This window comes from Trachemys scripta, chromosome 8 (genome assembly GCF_013100865.1).
Source record: "Trachemys scripta elegans isolate TJP31775 chromosome 8, CAS_Tse_1.0, whole genome shotgun sequence".
Classification (NCBI taxonomy): domain Eukaryota; kingdom Metazoa; phylum Chordata; order Testudines; family Emydidae; genus Trachemys; species Trachemys scripta.
Genome location: NC_048305.1, coordinates 52,552,551 through 52,572,523, shown reverse-complemented (window position 1 = coordinate 52,572,523; position 19,973 = coordinate 52,552,551). Strand labels below are relative to the sequence as shown.

Below are 19,973 nucleotides of genomic sequence, written 5' to 3'. Positions count from 1 at the left end.
GATAAGGTGGAATATGTTACCAAGAACAAATCCACCGGGCACCTTCAGAATTATCAGCTATTTGTGTAATTACACTCCATTTTATAAAGAAGCAGGAAATAAGAATTAATTTATAAATCAGTTTATTTACAGGCTTTATCCTCAAAGTACATTTCAATTAACAAAGATATTTACATTGGTGTACACAGGGACAACCCTGGTTATTTTACAGTTCATAATTACAAAAAACCTCACATCCTTAACTCTACTGTGCAAAGCTGCACTGGATGCGATTATTGGCTGAAAACTGGCCTGGAAACCAGGTTAACGGGTTATTTACACAAACACAGTAAACAGGTTTATTTATTTTAATATCTGCACAATACAGTACACAGGGAGAGAGGGTCTCCCAAGGCGGCTTTGCAAATGTATATAAAAAGGCTCTGCAAAGTCAAGGAAAAAAACCTATTAAATGCAGGTTAATTACAGTACTCCTTTTTCATCTGTATATATTTTTGCATTTTTAATTTTTATATTTCAAATATGTTCTGGATATTTTGCTTTTCTCCATTTTAGCTGATTTGTAAACACTTCAAAATTCCTACAATTTGAACTAAATACCTTGTAAGTTTCAACTGTTACTCTCCTAGTATTCTTAAGGTAGCAATGGGATCTGAAAGTCTGAACTACACTCAGTTCTTTGCAGAAGAGTTATTTAAATGCTCTCTAATGCTGTGCTACTGAAAATCTGTTGCACATACACAATTTATTCAAGTATTGCAAAAAGCTAAGGCCACTTTTTCAAGAAAGGAAAGTGAACAAGATAGATTTTTCAAACAGGCCACAAAACCTTATGAGCAACAAAACCTTTTTTGAAAGGTAAAGTAGTAATAGACCAGATCTGTAGCTCAGGCATTATCCTAGTCTGAGAGAAGTGGTCTCTCGCAATCCTGGGCTGTTCTACCGTGCATTAATAGTCCTTCTCCTAGACTGAAAAGGGACATAGGTCTTCATATCGACTCTATCCAGCGCTTTCTGACTCTGCCATAGAGGGCTCACCCTATTTTTGGGCTCAGAAAAATTCTGGAGTTTCCATGTTCCCTCAAGCTTGGATTTTCCAACACTGTTGCACCAAGATAATTCAACCATGACCCAGACAGAACACCTTGGGCTTGACATAAAAGGGGGGAGGGGAGGTGGAAGAGAAAATTCAGCTTCTCTTTATTCAACTCAAGGCTTCCCTATACTGCTTCAACAATTGATCACAAACCCTGACCTGAAAGGACCATCACCAAGTGTCAATGATCATCAGTCCTAGCCTCCAGTATACCTCAACAATTATCAAGTGTTGAGAATGTAATTTAACAGCCATAGCTGTTTTAGTTTAGGCTGCTCCCATTATGAAATGGTACCAAAAATAAATGGTGCTCTCTCCAAAACCATTACTTTTACAGTTTCTTTTTGCCCAAAGTGCTGGAGAGGTAGCAATTGTTTCTGCAGCTGATACCTAGACATTTGCTTACTCAAGCCAACAAGGGCACAAGTAATCTCCAATCTTCCACATCTTGAAAGATTGACAGTACAATACACTCTCTGTGGGTGCATGTACCACACATGCACAAACTCTATATCCCAACAGGAAGCCTCAGAGATGCAGGCCATCTTATTATCTCAGCAATGGCCATGGTTCCTAGCGATGGAAATTAACTTATTTCTATGATACCCATGCCACAGACCTACTTTGCAGGTTTCTCTCCTTCTGCTGGTACTCTGCCCTCTTCTATAACTATTTATAAAAATAACAATATTCTCTGTTGAAAAGAAGATAGGCCCAGGAAAAGGAATCAGAGAGTGACCTGATTAGTGACACCATGCTGGTTAAACAGCAGCTGTAGTTGGTTTTTGTCAAATGCTTAAGACAATGTTGAGGTTCAGCATCAGAATGCTAATTTGCAGACACAAGTGAATCACTCATGAAAAAGATGCATGCCACCCATGAAAATCATCTGACTTCTGGACAGCTAGATAGAACGCTTCCACATGCAGACGGATACGTGTGCTCTATCTGAGGTGTTCCAAGACACTATTTGCTCCTGTTTGTTCTTTGCTCATTAAGCTCTCATGGATATGGCTCACCATTAATAACTCACACATGAGGTGCTGGCACTACTACATCTGATAATTTGATTGGATTGAAAAGCCAACATTTCTCAGTGCTGTCCCTGATTTAAAGAATTACCAGTTGTGTGTTATTGTGCAAAATGCAAATATTCCAATGACAGTTTCCCAAAAATAAAGATGGAAAGAGAGAGAAACATAACAGAACAGTAGCACACATATGCACAGTAGGAAACCCAAGAAACAAAAACAGATGGAAGGAAAAGAGCAGAAATCTCCCCACATGCATATCATGGGCTGCAGCATCTTTGGGTGCCTCCTAACATGCTTTTGCATGCACTTCAACGTGTCTGGAGAACATGAATCTGCTTTGGGTCTCATCCCATGTTAGTGAACAGGACTTCCGTTATTAAGGCATTAATACTCTACCCCAGATTGTCGGTGTTCATCCAAGAAACACAAACAGGGAGGACAGATTAAGAAAGCACTCAAGATGAAGAGCACAGCTCCAAAAATACAACAGGGTGGCTGCCTACTGCCTAATGCTCTGGAAAAAGAACATTTGTGAGAAGGAAGCCAGGTAATGAGGGAGCAGGAAATATTTTCACATCTTGTCTTCAGATTACTCCCTTAAACACTCCACAATCACTGAAATTTGTCCAGGTGAGGTTCTTTTCATATAGTTTTCCCCTTTCCTTCCCACATTTGACCACTGAGGTTTGTTTCTTTTTGACCTCCCCATCTCAAGAAGCTGGATTTTTATGCAAAGAATATGGACCCTAGAAGTTTCCAGGACAGATGCAGTATTACAAAGGTACCTTTCACAGGTTCTGCTGTTTCAAAACCTAAAACAGTGCGCTGCACTGGTCACTTTCCTTAACGTCAATTTAATAAATTATCCTAAAATAAGTTAAAAATCCCACAACCACAGAACAAGTACACAGTCAAGCACTGGACATCACTTTCTTTGGCGAATACTCATTTCCCTAATCGTTCAAATAACTGCTTCTCTGATTTATTAGGGTTGGGTGGTAGCAAGGGAGGAAGCCGAGCTATTGAAGGCCAAAATTTTGTGAAGAAACATTTTCTACTCCTGCATGTCTACTGCCTGAGAGAATCCTGAGTATCCATTTATCTAAGAGCTGCTGGTAATCCAGGAGATGAAGAAATGCTGCATGGTAGGAGTAAAGCTGACAAACACCTAGTCTATTATGCCCAGTTTTTGGTGGCCTTTACTTTGCTCTTACTCTTGACTGAAGCAAATTAGACAGGAAACAAGAAAGAATTCTTCAGATGAATGCAAAAAAGTAAGCTCATCCATTTCCCCCTTTGTTAGCCCACCGATCATGTCTGGTACCACATTGCATGAAGAAAGATGGGAATGGACTTCAAGGAAATGAAATAGACTCTTGAGTGAAAACATTGATGCATATTGTTAGGACTGCAGATACAAAGTGGTTAATAATATAACACTATTAATTGCTGTAATGTCCATTTATGGCTAAAAACTGACAAGCAGTTATCAAAATCACCCAATACACCTTTCTAAAGATCACTTCAGTTTAGATTGCTGACAGCACTTTTGGGCCAAGTGACCAGTATCTCAACCCAACCACATCCAACCACTTTCAGAGTACAATCTGAAGTTCATAGTCCCAGTCTGAGACCATGGAGAGGTGCTGACATATATTCTCTGTGCTGAATTAGCAAAAGGATGGTGTGAATACACCACAAGCCAGCATCAAGTGAAGGACCATGCTTGTTTACAACAACAAATCCAGTGTAAGGTCTCTAAAGGCAGCGGGATGTAATACTGTGTTCCTTTATCACATCTGAACTGCCTTTAAAACCATGTATGTAAGTCCAGCAGCAATATTGCTATGGTGGAGATGTAGTATATGTCAGGAGTCAGAAAGCCCATGACAAGAAGTTTCGTAGTTTCTGGTTTATTATCACGGATGTCACAAAAGCAGCAGTCTCCCTTGTTTTTCATTTATCTGGTTCAGAACATTAATAGTGTCTCTGATTAAGGCCTCGAAGATCCCATCTGCCAATTGCATCTTCACACAGAGCTCATCCTCATCATAATTCACCCACTGAGCTTCTTCCTCATGGAGTTCCTGTACCTTGGATTTTAGAGAGAAAACAACAACATGTTAACACTCCATTGTTTCTTGGAATATTATTCTTCAGGCCTTCTAGGACAAGTAAAAAACAAGCACAGAAAATGTAGAATAAGAAATAACTGGCAATGACAGAATTGTTTTTATATATAAGTTGTTTCACAACAATTCTTAGAGCAGTAAAATGAAGAATTATATTATAGAGCTGATCTCTTAACCAGATACATTACTTTTACCAGAATATTTTTACTTTTTTAATTTTTCCTCTTTGGTTTACTGTTTATTTTAAAGAAATTCATTCTATTTTTATATAAGTTTTGTGCTTGAAAAACACTACTGATAGTGTGAATTCAAATTGAAATATTCTTAAAAATTAATTTTTTATTTATAAAAAGTCTACAATGTGATTAGTGTTGCACAAAAGAGGAAAATATGATTGAAATCTGTAAGAAAGTACAAAGAAAAACGGAAGGAGGAAGAAGGTAGGTGATTAGAACATGGCTAATAAGCATCAGAAACCCATAATATCAAAGAAATTTACATTTCACTACTAATTCTCCTGAAAGTAGAAGCAAAAATGCTGGCAGGCAATGCTGTTGTGCAATACTATGATACTGCTAAACGGTTTCTTTGTACAGCATATTTTATGCTTCACTGCTCTTGAAAGCATTAGTACTAACTGAATTTTATGCTACATACAGCTAAATAATTTCTAATAATTTGATGATTTTTCTTGTCCATGAGCAGATCCCACAATTCTTAACTGTTATTCAAAATTCAACATCTACGGTATTTTACTCAATTTATATAATAAGGGAGCAGGGAAAGAGGGAGAACTGAAATAAACCCAGTACCCTCTTCCTTTTTGTTTAGTCTTTGAGTTGTCTACACAAGGGGACTTCATCTGTTGAGAGTGTGAAAGAGGGTAAGCTACTGTACAAGAATTCTTTGCAATTTAATAATCCAAAAGTAATGTGAAGGCCCAACAGGCTGCAATGGAGACCACAGAGGAACAGACCTTCCAAGGTTCTCGCTATTTTTACAAGCCCTCAGTTATGCACGTGGTTTCACAGTTTGACAACTCCTTTTATACTTATTGAAGAGTTTGGAAAAAAAATGCACTTCACCAAACAAGTGTGAAAGGGCAATTTTTAGGTGTCCCGCACTTTCATTAGTGCTCTGCACACTTCCATAGATCCACCCTAGTGTAGTTAAATAAACTGTCATTCATACATGTATAAGACAAAGGAAAATCACTCCCTGATAATTCCTTTTTGTCATAGCAGCAGGAGGGAAAAAAAATAGGGCTAACGGGAACCAACAGTTAAGGACAAAGTGCTATGGCTTTGACTACAAGGAAACAAGATGGCAAAGTATCAGGGGGTAGCCGTGTTAGTCTGTATCTACAAAAACAACAAGGAGTCTGATGGCACCTTAAAGAGTAACAGATTTATTTGGGCATAAGCTTTCGTGGGTAAAAACCTCACTTCTTCTGATGCATAGAGTGAAAGTTACAGATGCAGGCATTATATACTGACACATGGAGAGCAGGGAGTTACTTCGCAAGTGGAGAACCAGTGTTGACAGGGCCAATTCAATCAGGGTGGATGTAGTCCACTCCCAATAATGGATGAGGTGGTGTCAATTCCAGGAGAGGAAAAGCTGTTTCTGTAATGAGCCAGCCACTCCCAGTCCCTATTCAAGCCCAGATTAATGGTGTTAAATTTGCAAAAGACTCTGTCAACCAAGCCCTGTATATCAGAGGTCAGTCCTTTCACTTCCCCCCAGAAGGAGAGGCTCTGAGAGGGAGGACAATGTGACACTCTGTACCTCAAGGGAACACCCTGCACCCCCATGTTCATCCTTATAATAGGATTGTGTGTGCTGAAAATGTGTCCTCATGGCTTAAAACAAGCCCAGGCAAAAACTCTCCAGGAGCAGAGGCCCAGGCAAAACTCTCCAAGAGAAGAGGGGCAGTTCACATCTCATCAGGGCATGTATGGGACAAACCCAGCCCAGCCTCACAGGAACAAAGGACACTGGCCTAGGCAGCAACAAAGGATCTCTTGGTCTCTTGAGTGAGTCACCCCCCTTCACTGAATCAGTATAATGAGATAATGCTCACCTGACTCTGAAGGGGGTGGGGGGCACAAAGCCAAGAGGGAAGAAAGAACATGATAAAAGGGAGAGACGTTTGCCATGCTGGCTCTCTCTTCCACCTCCATCTACAGACACCACCACCAAACAACTTAAACGCTGATCAAAGGGGAGAGCCTGGCTGAAGGGCAACCAGCCAGCTTGTGGTGAGAAGCATCTAAGTTTGTAAGGGCACTGAAAGTGTTAAGATCAGCTTAGAATGTGTTTTGCTTTTACTTCATTTGACCAAATCTGACTTCTTGTGCTTTGACTTATAATCACTTTAACTACAAAGATAGATTTTATAAATGTGTTCGTTTACTCTACCTGAAGCAGTGTGTTTGGTTTGAAGTGTGTCAAAGACTCCCCTTGGGATAACAAGCCTGGTACATAACAATTTCTTTGTTAAGCTGACAAACTCATATAAACTTGCAGTGTCCAGCGGGCATAACTGCAAGACGGAGGTTCCTAGGGTTGTGTCTGGGACCGGAGATGTTGGCTAGTGTCATTCGGTTGCACAATCCAAGCAGCTTACATGCCAAAAGCTGTGCGTGAACAGCCCAGGAATGGGAGTTCTCACAGCAGAGCAGGGTCAGGCTGGCTCCCAGACTGGAGGATTGGAGTGACCTAGCAGATCACCGGTCGATAACACCAGGGGAACGTCACAGACAGTTAAAGAAATTAGAAAAAGGTACAAGAATGTAGGGTGGCACCTCTCCTCAGAGGAAAGGAGGGTGGGATGAAGGATGACAGGGGAGAAGATTAAGAAAAGGAATTACAGAGACTAAATTTCTTTTGTTCTACACCACTCTTCTCCTATCCTTCCAAGGGATTCAGTCAAAGACATACACTGCATGCACCAAGTGGTGCTCTGAGGAGGGCCTACCTTATCATGCTGATTGCAGAGCTCTACAACTGAAGGAACACTCAGGTGCAGGCAGTCTAAGGGTATGTCTTCACTACCCGCCGTATCAATGGGTAGCAATTGATTTATCCGGGATCAATTAAGACGTGATATATCGATCCCCGAATGCGCTCACCGTCGACTCCAGAACTCCACCAGAGCAAGCGGTGGTAGCGCAGTCGACAGGGGAGCCGTGGCTGTCAATCCCTCGCTGTCTGGACCCCAGGTAATTCGATCCAAGATACTTCGACTTCAGCTACACAAAGTTGCGTATCTTGGATCAATCCTCCCCCCCGCCCCAGTGTAGACCAGCCCTAGGTGATAGTGCTTTATGAACATGTGTGGAGACTGCCATGTGGCTTTACATTTCTTCAAAGAGGCCTCAGCCCATGAAGTTACTGTGAGACCTTTAGTAGGTGATGTTTGACCAAACTGGTACACTAGCACTTGGCTGGCTAATAAGCAAATGATACTGGCCATTACCTATCTGGTGGTTAAAGTGAGTTTTTACACCCTTGCAGCAGTCTTAAAAGCACACAAAATTGTTGAAACTTTCTGAACTCTTATGAAAGAATTCAGTAGAACTTCACACCTCTGACACCAGGACTGAAGTTTCCCACTTTGGAGAGAAGCAGGGCTTGGATAAAGTTGTGAACAGGACAGGTTAACTGAAGCAGAATTCATGTCCCCCCTCAAGGATGAATTATGGCAGGAGAACGAATACATCTTACCTGGAAAATACTGAAGGTGTGCACATATGTGTAGGAGAGAGAGAAAATGAGGGAGCTTAAAATTCTCCCAGCCATCTGACAAAGTATTATGAGAATTAAAAGCAGCACTTTACAAGGATAGCTTGGGCAGCATCTGGGGAAGGAGACTTCCTCCTGGGATTCAAATGCAAACATATGAGTACCTGCAAAATGAAGGACAGGTCCCACTGAGGAGTCACTGGATGATGCAGGCGTCTCCAACAAAACTGAATAAAAATCAGCTGGGAACTAGTGTCCCTGCTCCTGAAAGAACTCCAATAAGAGAGAGGACAGAAGAGCAGATGCTTAGGTTATAGACACTGAGCTCTTTTTGAAACCCTACAAAGAGGGCATTAATATGTTTTGTGCAGGCATTGATATTATTCTTGTTGCCCCACTGAACAAAAAAATGGTTCCAAATTCATGCGTATTTCACAGGAGTAGGCTCTCTGTTGCTAGTTACAAAGACTGCAATTTCAGAACAGATTTCTTCTTCTTGGAAGCACCTTTGCTTTATTTCCACTCTCTCCAAATCACACTGAAAGAGGAAGATTGTGGGCCTTGGATCAACAGGTCCAGCAGGTCAAGCAATGGCCAATGACAGGCTCATCAGCTCAAAAAACTAAGGGCATGGGCCTTCAAGAGGCTTGACAGCATTACCTCTGCTTTGTCTTGCTTCACCTTCCTCAAAACTCTGAAAAGGGATAGAGGAAGAAAGCAGTGGTATAGCTCCTTGCCCCAGTCCCATACAGGTGGGCAGGTGACCAAAGCCCACAGGTAAGTCAAAAACATGAAAACCAGGGAGAAGGGTCGAAATTTGGGGGGAGCATGGGCTGTTATAGCAGGGATAAGGGAGAGACAAGACAGAACTGGAGGTGGGAGGGAATCAAATCAGTATCTTAGATGCCTGTATACTAATGCGAGAAATATAGGGAATAAGCAAGAAAAACTCAAAATGCTAGTAAATAAACCCAAGAGAAGACAGAGGGGACATGATAACAGTTTTCAAGTACAGAAAAGGTTGTTACAAGGAGGAGGGAGAAAAATTGTTCTTCTTAACCTCTGAGGAAAGGACAAGATGTGATGGGCTTAAATTGCAGCAAGGGAGGTTTCGGGTGGACATTAGGAAAAACTTCCTAGCTGTCAGGGTGGTTAAGCACTGGAATAAGTTGCCTAGGGAGGCTGTGGAATCTCCAGGTTAGACAAACCTGTCAGGGATGGTCTAGATAATACTTAGTCCTGCTATGAGTCCAGTGGACTGGACTAGATTACCTCTTGAGATCTCTTCCAGTCCTATGATTCTATGATAAATATGCTTGTGGACAGGGCTTTAGGCCTAACGGCCCAAGTGAAAAAGCAGGGTACTCTGGCTATTGTTGCAGAGGCAAGCCAATCTACTATCTGTGCCTGAACATAATAAAGCATCAAGATCTTTAGAAGAGGAGGGATCTTCTTGAAGACTGAAGGAGAAATTTTCAAAGGTGCAAAGGCAATTAGGTACCAAATTTGCAGTGAAAACCAATTGGGAATTGGGCATCTGTGACACTTTGGGGTTCAACCCAGACCAGTCAGGGGTTGTGTCACTGCCTGCCCTGAAACTTGGAGTGCCTTAAATGCAATGCTGATGTGGCTAACAGCCTTGACACCAACAGCCAGCATACAAGCATGCAGATCACACCCTGGCTTCTACCACCCAGTTACTTTTTTCAGGGTGACCCCAACACTCTCATAGTCCCAAATTTTCCCTAAAACGGTCTGCCCTGCAGTCTTCAGCTCTTGCCTTGATCATTTACAGAAGTGATCCATTTCACTGGCCCCTTAAAGAGAAAATACCTAGCAGCTTATTACAATAACTGTATTAAGGAACACTATTTTAATCAAAGCACTGAATGGTTTATAGTAAAAGTTAAACATCTTTGTTAAACAAGAAGTCACAGGTTGAAGTGATACCAAGTATAAGGAATAAAGATAGAACGAGTCTCAAGCAAACAAAAGTAAAAATATGCTTCTAAAGCTAAACCTGCTTGTACAAGAGACTCTAGTTTGTTAAAAGATGTATTTCACCTAAAGTCTTTTTCCAGCATGGCTGACCAGACTGTGGTCAGCCCCTTCACAGAGTTCAAAGTGCTCGGTTCCTTTATGCCTCCTTAGGTGAAGGATGCTTTGAGCCCTGCAAAATGAAAACTTCCAAAATTTTTTGCAAAATCCCCTTCCCCCACCCCATTTTGACCAGCTCCGATATCAATGGAAACCTGATTGATGGGAGAGTTCTTGGAATGCTGTGCTGCTTTGTGTGTTACTGACACTCCGCCACAAGGTTGTCTCTCTGCTGGAGGTAGAGGAATCCTCAGTAAAGGTTGCCTCTGCCGATCATCCTTCTCCCTCGTTTTTTCTGCTCTCTTTTTGAGGTCTATTTTGTGCCCCTCTCTGTGCAGAGTCATGAAGTTTAAGGCCAGAAGGGACCACCAGGTCTCTAGTTTGATCTCCTGTATATCATAAGCCACCAACACCACCCAGCACTAAACCCAACATCTGTACTTGTCCTTTTCTTCAGTTCTGGGCTTAGAAATTAGGAAAAGGGGAAAGACAAAGCTGGGAAAGAGGAAACAGGAACAGAGGGAAAAACAAAAGTAAAGAGAAATCTCTGAAAAAGACGGTTACTCACCGTTGTAACTGTTGTTCTTCGAGATGTGTTGCTCATATCCATTCCATTAGGTGTGCGCGCGCCGCGTGCACGATCGTCGGAAGATTTTTACCCTAGCAACACCGGCGGGTCGGCTGTGGAGCCCCCTAGAGTGGTGCCTTCATGGCGCTGAATATATACCCCAGCCGACCCGGCGCCCCCTCAGTTCCTTCTTGCCGGCTACTCCGACAGTGGGGACGGGGGGCGGGTTTGGAATGGATATGAGCAACACATCTCGAAGAACAACAGTTACAACGGTGAGTAACCGTCTTTTCTTCTTCGAGTGCTTGCTCATATCCATTCCATTAGGTGACTCCCAAGCCCAACTTAGGTGGTGGGGTCGGAGTGAGACATTGCTGTGTGCAAAACCGCTGATCCGAATGCAGCATCGTCCCTGGACTGCTGCACTAGTGCATAGTGAGCTGTAAATGTGTGGACTGATGACCAAACCGCCGCTCTACAAATGTCCTGGATCGGAACTTGCGCCAGGAAAGCAGTCGAGGAAGCTTGGGCCCTCGTGGAGTGAGCGGTGAGGTGCGGTGCTGAGACACCTGCCAGGTCATAGCAAGTCCGGATGCAAGACGTAATCCAGGAGGATAGGCGTTGTGAGGAGACCGGTGAGCCTTTCATTCGGTCGGCCACTGCAACGAAGAGTTGCGTCGTCTTTCTAAAGTGCTTTGTGCGGTCAATATAGAAGGCCAGGGCCCTGCGTACGTCCAGGGAATGCAAACGTTGATCCTGGCGAGTGGCATGTGGTTTGGGATAAAAGACCGGGAGAAATATGTCCTGGTTGATATGAAAAGGAGAAACCACCTTAGGGAGAAAGGCCGGATGTGGACGAAGCTGCACTTTATCCTTATGAAAAACTGTGTAAGGGGGCTCAGATGTAAGCGCCCTGAGTTCAGAAACGCGCCTTGCTGAGGTGATGGCTACGAGGAAGGCTGTCTTCCAGGATAGGTACAGAAGTGAACAGGTGGCCAGTGGCTCGAATGGAGGACCTGTGAGCTTGGAGAGAACCAGGTTGAGGTCCCACGTCGGGACTGGCTGACGTTGTTGAGGGTACGTCCGGTCTAAGCCCTTGAGGAATCTAACGACCATCGGGTTAGAGAATACCGAGGACGCGAGTTCCCCTGGGTGAAAGGCCGATATAGCGGCCAGGTGAACTCTAATTGAAGATATCGCCAACCCCTGTTGTTTTAGGGAGAGGAGATAGTCCAAAATGAGAGGAATGGGTGCCTGCAACGGGGATGTGGCTCGTTGTTCGCACCAACAGGAGAACCGTTTCCACTTGGCCAGGTACGTGGTCCGTGTTGAGGGCTTCCTACTGCTCAGCAGAATCTGTTGGACAGAGTGCGAGCACTGCTGCTCTGCCTGGGTGAACCATGGAGCAGCCACGCTGTGAGGTGGAGTGATTGCAGGTCGGGGTGACGCAACCGGCCGTGGTCCTGAGAGATGAGATCCGGACACAACGGAAGCGGGATCGGTGTCTGAACCGAGAGCTCCAACAGTGTGGTGTACCAATGTTGTCTCGGCCACGCAGGAGCGATCAGAATTACCTGTGCCTGGTCTCTGCGCAGTTTGAGCAGTACCTTGTGGACCAGAGGGAACGGAGGGAAGGCATAAAACAGGTGGTCTTTCCAGGGAAGTAGAAAGGCATCCGAGAGGGAGCCCGGAGCTCGACCTTGTAGGGAGCAGAACACGTGGCACTTCCTGTTGTCTCGAGATGCAAACAGGTCTATCTGGGGAAACCCCCACCTCTGGAAGATGGAATGTATAATGTCCGGACGGATAGACCACTCGTGCGTTTGGAAGGACCTGCTGAGTCGGTCCGCTAGAGTGTTCTGGACTCCAGGGAGGAACGATGCCGTGAGATGGATTGAGTGGGCGATGCAGAAGTCCCACAGGCGAATGGCCTCTTGGCATAGAATTGACGAACGTGCTCCTCCTTGCTTGTTGATGTAGAACATGGCCGTGGTGTTGTCGATGAGAACTAACACACAGCGGCCACGTAGGAGATTGAGGAATGCCTGGCACGCCAGGCGTACCGCCATCAGTTCCCGAACATTGATGTGTAGGGCTAACTGGGATGCAGTCCACAGGCCCTGGGTATGGTGTTCGTTGAGATGGGCGCCCCAACCCAGAGATGACGCGTCTGTGACCAGGTGCAGAGAGGGTTGTGGGGCGTGGAATGGCATCCCCTCGCAGACCACATTGTGATCCAGCCACCAGGTGAGGGAGGCCAGGACCGAGTTCGGGACCGTGACCACCATGTTCAGGCTGTCCCGATGTGGACGGTATATTGATGACACCCAGGTTTGAAGCGGGCGAAGCCGAAGTCTGGCATGCCTGGTTACGTACGTGCAGGAAGCCATGTGACCCAGCAGGGTAAGGCACGACCTCACCGTGGTAGTTGGGAAGGCCTTGAGCCCTTGAATGAGGTTCGTGATGGTGCCAAAGCGGTTGTCTGGCAGGATGGCTTGTGCACGTCTGGAGTCTAGAACTGCGCCGATGAATTCTATTCTCTGGGTAGGTTCTAGAGTGGATTTGTCCTTGTTGAGTAGGATGCCCAACTCGTTGAATGTGTGCACTATTCTGTGGACGTGAGCTTGAACTTGCTCCTTGGTGCGACCGCGCACCAGCCAGTCGTCTAGGTACGGGAACACCTGTATCCCTTGCCGACGAAGGTACGCTGCCACGACAGCCATACATTTCGTGAACACCCTTGGGGCCGAGGATAGGCCGAAGGGAAGGACTGTAAATTGGTAGTGCACCGTGTTTACCACGAATCGCAGGAAGCGTCTGTGAGGTGGGTAAATTGAGATGTGAAAGTATGCGTCTTTCATGTCGAGGGCGGCGAACCAGTCTCCAGGATCGAGGGAAGGGATAATGGCCCCCAAAGAGACCATGCGGAACTTCAACTTTATTACGAATTTGTTGAGTCCGCGCAAGCCCAAGATGGGTCGCAGACCTCCTTTGGACTTGGGGATCAGGAAGTAACGGGAATAAAATCCCCTGTCCTTTAACTCTATCGGAACCTCCTCTATGGCCCCCATGGCCAGGAGCGTAGAAACCTCCTGTATAAGAAGTTGCTCGTGAGAAGGGTCCCTGAAGAGGGACGGGGAAGGGGGGAAGGAGGGGGGGATGGAAGAAAACTGGATAGCGTATCCCCTCTCCACCGTGCGGAGGACCCAACGGTCCGAAGTTATAAGGGACCAAGCACGGTGGAAGTGGGAGAGGCGATCCCGAAAGGAGGGAGCTGGATCCTGGGGGATGACTGAGGCGCCGTCCTCGACCGCACCTTCAAAAGTTCTGTCTAGGACCTGAAGGTGGTCTTGGTGGCCCTTGGTTCTGACCGGGTTGAGGGCCAGCCCATCTTCTCCTACCACCTCGCCCTCGCCTTCTGGCAGGGTCCTGTCTCTGACGAGGTGGAGGGGGGTAAAAACGTTGAGGCTGGGGCCTAAATGGTCTGCGCTGGGGACCCGCAACATGCATCCCCAAGGAGCGCATGATTGTCCTGGAGTCTTTGAGGCTCTGCAATCGAGAGTCCGTCTTCTCCGAGAACAACCCCTGTCCTTCAAAGGGCAAATCCTGTAGGGTCTGCTGTAATTCAGGGGGCAAACCCGAAACTTGGAGCCAGGAGGTCCTGCGCATAGCGATACCTGCGGCCAGGGTTCTTGCGGCCGAGTCTGCTATGTCCAGGGAGGCCTGTAAGGAGGTCCGAGCCACCTTCTTACCCTCCTCAACCATGGCTCCAAACTCTTCCCTGGACTCTTGGGGAATCAACTCCTTAAACTTCCCCATAGAGTTCCAGGAGTTGAAATTGTAGCGGCTCAGTAGCGCCTGTTGATTCGCCGCTCTAAGTTGTAGCCCTCCGGCTGAGTAAACCTTACGGCCAAACAGATCAAGCCGCTTAGCCTCTTTTGATTTTGGCGCTGCAGCCTGCTGGCCGTGGCGCTCTCGTGCATTCACTGATTCCACCACCAGTGAACACGGTTGGGGGTGGGTGTACAAGTACCCATAGTCCTTAGATGGGACAAAGTATTTCCTTTCCACCCCTCTCGCTGTGGGTGGAATGGAGGCAGGAGTTTGCCATATCGTATCCGCATTCGTTTGGATCGTGCGGATCAAGGGTAACGCCACCCTCGATGGGGCATCCGATCCAAGGATATTCACGATCGGGTCGTGCACCTCCACTATCTCCTCCGCCTGCAGGTCCATATTACGGGCCATCCTACGCAGGAGATCCTGGTGAGCCCGAAGATCTATCGGAGGGGGACCCGTGCATGAAGTGCCTGCCACTGCCTCGTCCGGAGAGGAGGAGGAGGATGCCTCCGGTGGTACTGGATCCAAGGGGGGGTCCCGGTCCCCCTGCTCTTGGGTCGGAGCGTCACCTGCACTTGGGTCCATGGTGTCAGGTGGTGTAGACACAGAAGCCTCCACGCCTCCAGGCGGAGGCCGAGAGATGGTGGATTCTGGGGCCCTTCTGACCGAGTGACCCGAGCGAGAGGTCGATGGTAATGAAGCCCCTTGCTCCTGGTGGTACGCCCACGGGGTCCAAAACGACCAGTGAGATGGTCCATGAGAGTGGTCCTCTGCCCTCTCCTGCCAATGGCCCAAGTCTCGTTCCTCGGCCTGCCCCTGAGGGGGGTATGCCGATCTCGACAGGTCCTCCGAGGAGCGAGACACCGATCTTGACGGCCATGGCGGTGCCGCGAAAGATGAAACGATCCCCGTGGTCTGCGGTGCCGCACGGTGCCGGTCCGGAGATGATCTATCTCTGTGCGGTGCCGGCGATCAGTGCCGGGACCGCGACTGGTGCCGATGACCTCGTCGGTGCCGGGAGTCAGATCTGGACCTCGACGAGGACCTAGAGTATGCTCGGTGCCGGGAGCGGCCCCTCGACGTCGAGCGTCGACCGTAGCGGTGCCGAGAACTACGTCTCGACGTTGACCGGTGCCGACGATCATATCGGTGCCGAGACGTAGAGCGGTGCCGCGAAGAAGATCTTGGCCGCGAGTACGACCGGTGCCGAGACGATATTCGGTGCCGGGACTGCGAGCGGCGTGGGGACCTGCTTCGGGACCTGGATCGGCGCCGAGGTTCCAGCCCTTGTGATGGAGGGCGCATCAAGGCAGGTTTCCCTCTTGACTGTACCGGGCGAGTCAACGGTGCAGTCGGTGCCGGTGGTTGAGGCGGTGCGGGCTCCGTGAGAGCTATTAAGTCTCTCGCCGCCGCGAAGGTCTCTGGAGTCGACGGGAGACACTGTATCACCGCCGGCCTCGGTGGAGATGCTATTTGCACCGGACTCGACGGCCTCGGCGCCGGAGTCGACGGTGCTGGAGGCGCTTGCTTCCGTTGCTCCACCGGCGGACGCGGCTCTACCCCCGGCACTGGGGGAGCCGGCGTCTTCGGCACGGATGTCCCCGTCTTATGGGCTTTTTTATGCCCTGGGGATAATGACCGGCGCCGAGGCACTTGCTGCGCTTGCGGTGCCGACGAGGTCCGGTGCCGGGGAGGCTTGTCTGACGCCACTCGCGTGGTCATCATAGCCGGTGCCGCCGGGGCACTGCGCACCGAGGTGCTAGGTGCCGGAGTCTGGCCCGTAGAAGGAGTGTCCGGGCTGAGTGCCGCCTCCATTAGGAGTTGCCTGAGCCGAAAGTCCCGCTCCTTCTTGGTTCTTGGTTTGAAGGCCTTACAGATCTTGCATTTATCTGTTTGGTGGGACTCTCCCAGGCACTTCAAACAGGAGTTGTGCGGGTCGCTCGTGGGCATAGGCTTAGCGCAGGAGGCGCACTGCTTGAAGCCGGGAGCGTTGGGCATGAGCCCGGGCCCGCGGCCGGGGGAGAAAGGGGGAGACGACCCCCTTAACCCCCTGAACTACAATAACAACTATAACAACTTTTTAACTATAAACACTAGAACTACAACTATAACTATAACTTCGAATGACTAAGTAAGCTAGGGAGAGTGGAGGACAGCTATGCCGCGCTCCACAGTTCCAACGACCGTCAGGGGCGGTAAGAAGGAACTGAGGGGGCGCCGGGTCGGCTGGGGTATATATTCAGCGCCATGAAGGCGCCACTCTAGGGGGCTCCACAGCCGACCCGCCGGTGTTGCTAGGGTAAAAATCTTCCGACGATCGTGCACGCGGCGTGCGCACACCTAATGGAATGGATATGAGCAAGCACTCGAAGAAGAATGGGGCCTTACATGCAGTGCTTGCCTGACAGAATTATTACCTCTTTGCTTCCTGGTAGGCAAAGTCACAACACTAAGTTCTTGACTGTCATCATTGGTAGGCTGGGAGAAGAGGAATGTACAACAAATTTCCTTGCCTATATTACAAACACATTACACCGGTGGTTTCCAAATTGTGATTCCGAGCATGCTGGATGGTCACATGTTGCTGGCTCTCCTTGTTTCCAGCTGCTACATTATATTTAATACAGCCAAAAGTACACACTTTACTAAGAATACTTTTCCAAGTAAGCAATTGCTGTAATTGTCACAGGATGTTACACAATTATGAGTGGGAAGGGAAGAAGCCTGCAAGAGACTCTACTAATGTCTCATTTCAGACAATGAAAGTTTTAGAATCTCTGCCTCACATTATTAAAAATAAAAATAATTATAACTTAATTTTCACTATGTTTATTTTCTTTATAAAGAGCAAATCAAATTTGGACAATAAATCAGCCATTACAAACAGACTAGCTACAGTTTAACTTCTAGATTCTCCTATTTTAGTATGATGACAGTGTAACATTGGCAGAGCAGGTGCCAGCTGATCCTGAAGCCACAGGTCAATTCACTTGTGTATTAGCTCCAAGTAACTGTTAAATGTATAAGAGTGTATCTGGTATTTAAACTTAATGAAAACCGAATGGGTTGTTACTTGCATTGTTTTCACTTATCTGTATCCTGTTATAATGCAATAGCAAACATTTATATTGTAAATACCCCTATAACTAAATAATCCATCAGACAAGAAAGAAGCCTTTTGAAATGCAAATGAAGAACTTCAACAGAAAAATGCTAATTTCAAAGCAAGTGGTCATCATGATGATTGGAGGTCAAAGACTCAAAATGCATTCCTCGCTCTCTGTCATCAAAGGAAAAGCCCATGTGAGTAGTGACCCTGTCAGCTTGATTTCTGTGAGAAGAAGCTTTAAGAATGGATTCAAGGAAAGAGCATTCATCTCTGGACTGTTTGGGATGTGTACCAGATGCAAAGCGGAGATCCCAGAGAATTTGGGTACCCTGAAAAGACTTTTGGGAAACTGGCAGTTTATTACATGACTGCCATCATTTGGAATTACAAAGAGTGACTCACTTGTGCATATATTTTACCTGCTTCAACCTCCCAATAACTCTCATTGCCTTTTCTTAGATAATAAACTTCTAGTTCATTTACAATAGAATTGGCTGCCAGTGTAGTCTTTGGTGTAAGATGTAGAATACCAACTGACCTGGAGGTCTCTTGGGACTGGGGGCAACCTTATGTGACGTGATTTTTGGTTTGAGTGACCTTTTACCACAAAGTCCAGTTTGTCTGGGAGGCAAGGCCCCCTGGAGAATCCAAGGGGACTGTCTGTGACTCCATGGTAAGACTGGTAGTGATCTAGGAGTTCACACTTGTTATTGGCTTGGTGAATTCTAATTATAGAACACACTACCAACTTGGTGTGTCTGCTCTGAGGCTGGCACTCAGTTGTGAGCCACTCCAGAGCTTGACAGACAGTATTTGAGTTGCAAAGATATATTTGTTAAATAAACCTATACATAAGAACACAGATGAAAACGAATGGAAATATTTCTGTTGCTCTTGGGTTTCTGAAGACAATGTCTACAAAATCTAAATTTGGAACCAAATTTGATTTGTTCCTTTAATGGACTATTGCCATGCTCAGGAAAACATGAAACTGGGTTTTCGAAATTGCAATTAAATCATCATGTTCTATTTCTTTTTGAACACTGCTATTTAGCAAAGCCCCTGATTCAGTCAGTAATGCTGCCATGATCCAGTATTTGTATTCTCACAATTCATGACCACAGAAACAAAAGTGGCAGAAGCTGGAGGCGGATTAGGAAACAGAAAAAGCTAACCAGCTGCTTAACAGTTTAAAGAGGTTTTAACAAATATGTTTATAGAAGTTTTCCAGGGTTTGGCTACTTTTTCTAAGCTAGAACTTTCTCTCTTGGTTGCTTACGTTGCAGTGATAAGCTTAGCAATAATGTCACTGAGCAATGCCAAATCCTAAAGCAAACAGTATATCATAGAGTTTGTTTTTCCGTATTTTTCCCAGGCTTCAGCTAAAATGGTGGTTGTTTTACCTCTGTTTCTTGTTGTGAGCGAGGTGGGATGAAACACAGGCTTGTCAGACTGTATTTATTAAAATATATGGATTAAAGTGTTTTAACTTTTGACTCCTGGATTCTTGTATGAAATCTGGAAGGTCTCAGACTATTGTACATTAGTGCCTGAATTTTTAACCTCATTCAACCTGATTCACTTTTTTGAACGTTTCCAATTGAGACTAATTCATAATAACCGAAAGCTGGTAGAGTGAGCTGGTCAAGACACACAATAGCTGCATGTTCCATATCTAATGTGGCTGTACTTTAGCTTATTATAAATTATATTAGTTACAACACATATACTAATAAAGCCCAGATATCCCAGGATACTTGACCCTAACTTTAAATCCTTTACCTAGCTAAGGTGCAACTGTTTCTCTGGCGGAAGAATCTTCCTAATGCTTTGCTGGAAATCTTCCACAGGTGAGCGAACAAAAGACCAAGGATATCCATGGTTTGAATTAACTGGTAATTTTATATACCAATTTAGGATATAGTTAAGATAAAAGCAATGCGTTGGAAACTCTTATGTTGCCAAGTGGACTCATCACAGATGAGCGAGACCCCAACCATTCAGTAAAACCATCCAAAGATCAATTTTAAAAAGCTTGCCGCCAAGAGTTATCCTCCATCCCTGCACCAGCGTTGGCAGCATATATTGTTCAAAAGAGCTTACATGCAGAGGTATTATAGGAGCAGCAATGCTGCTCAATGCTAGCTTAGCGAACATGCTGAGGGTACCATGTGGCATAGTTGCTACCACAGTACTATGAAGAAGATATAGTCACTTTGAAATTACAATCCTATTTCAAACTCTGTACTGGTCTTAACTACAGAACTCTTGAAAAAGCCAAGAAATGCTGTATCAGAATTCTGTCACAGGAAGGAGCTTAATCTATTTGGATTTCAGTATCACTTGTCAC

The 19,973-nt window shown here is 46.0% G+C and overlaps 1 protein-coding gene across 6 annotated transcripts in view; it reads right to left on the bottom strand.

The window, feature by feature from the left end:
* Positions 1-2,704: 2,704 nt before the first annotated feature.
* Positions 2,705-19,973, bottom strand: part of CEP350 (centrosomal protein 350) — a 166,158-nt gene continuing 148,889 nt past the window's right edge. For all 6 annotated transcript variants that reach the window (XM_034778216.1, XM_034778219.1, XM_034778217.1 and 3 more), the window contains one exon: positions 2,705-4,223. In XM_034778216.1, the coding sequence (XP_034634107.1) occupies positions 4,059-4,223 (165 nt within the window). In that variant the 3' untranslated portion in view covers positions 2,705-4,058. The remainder of the gene's footprint in view (positions 4,224-19,973) is intronic.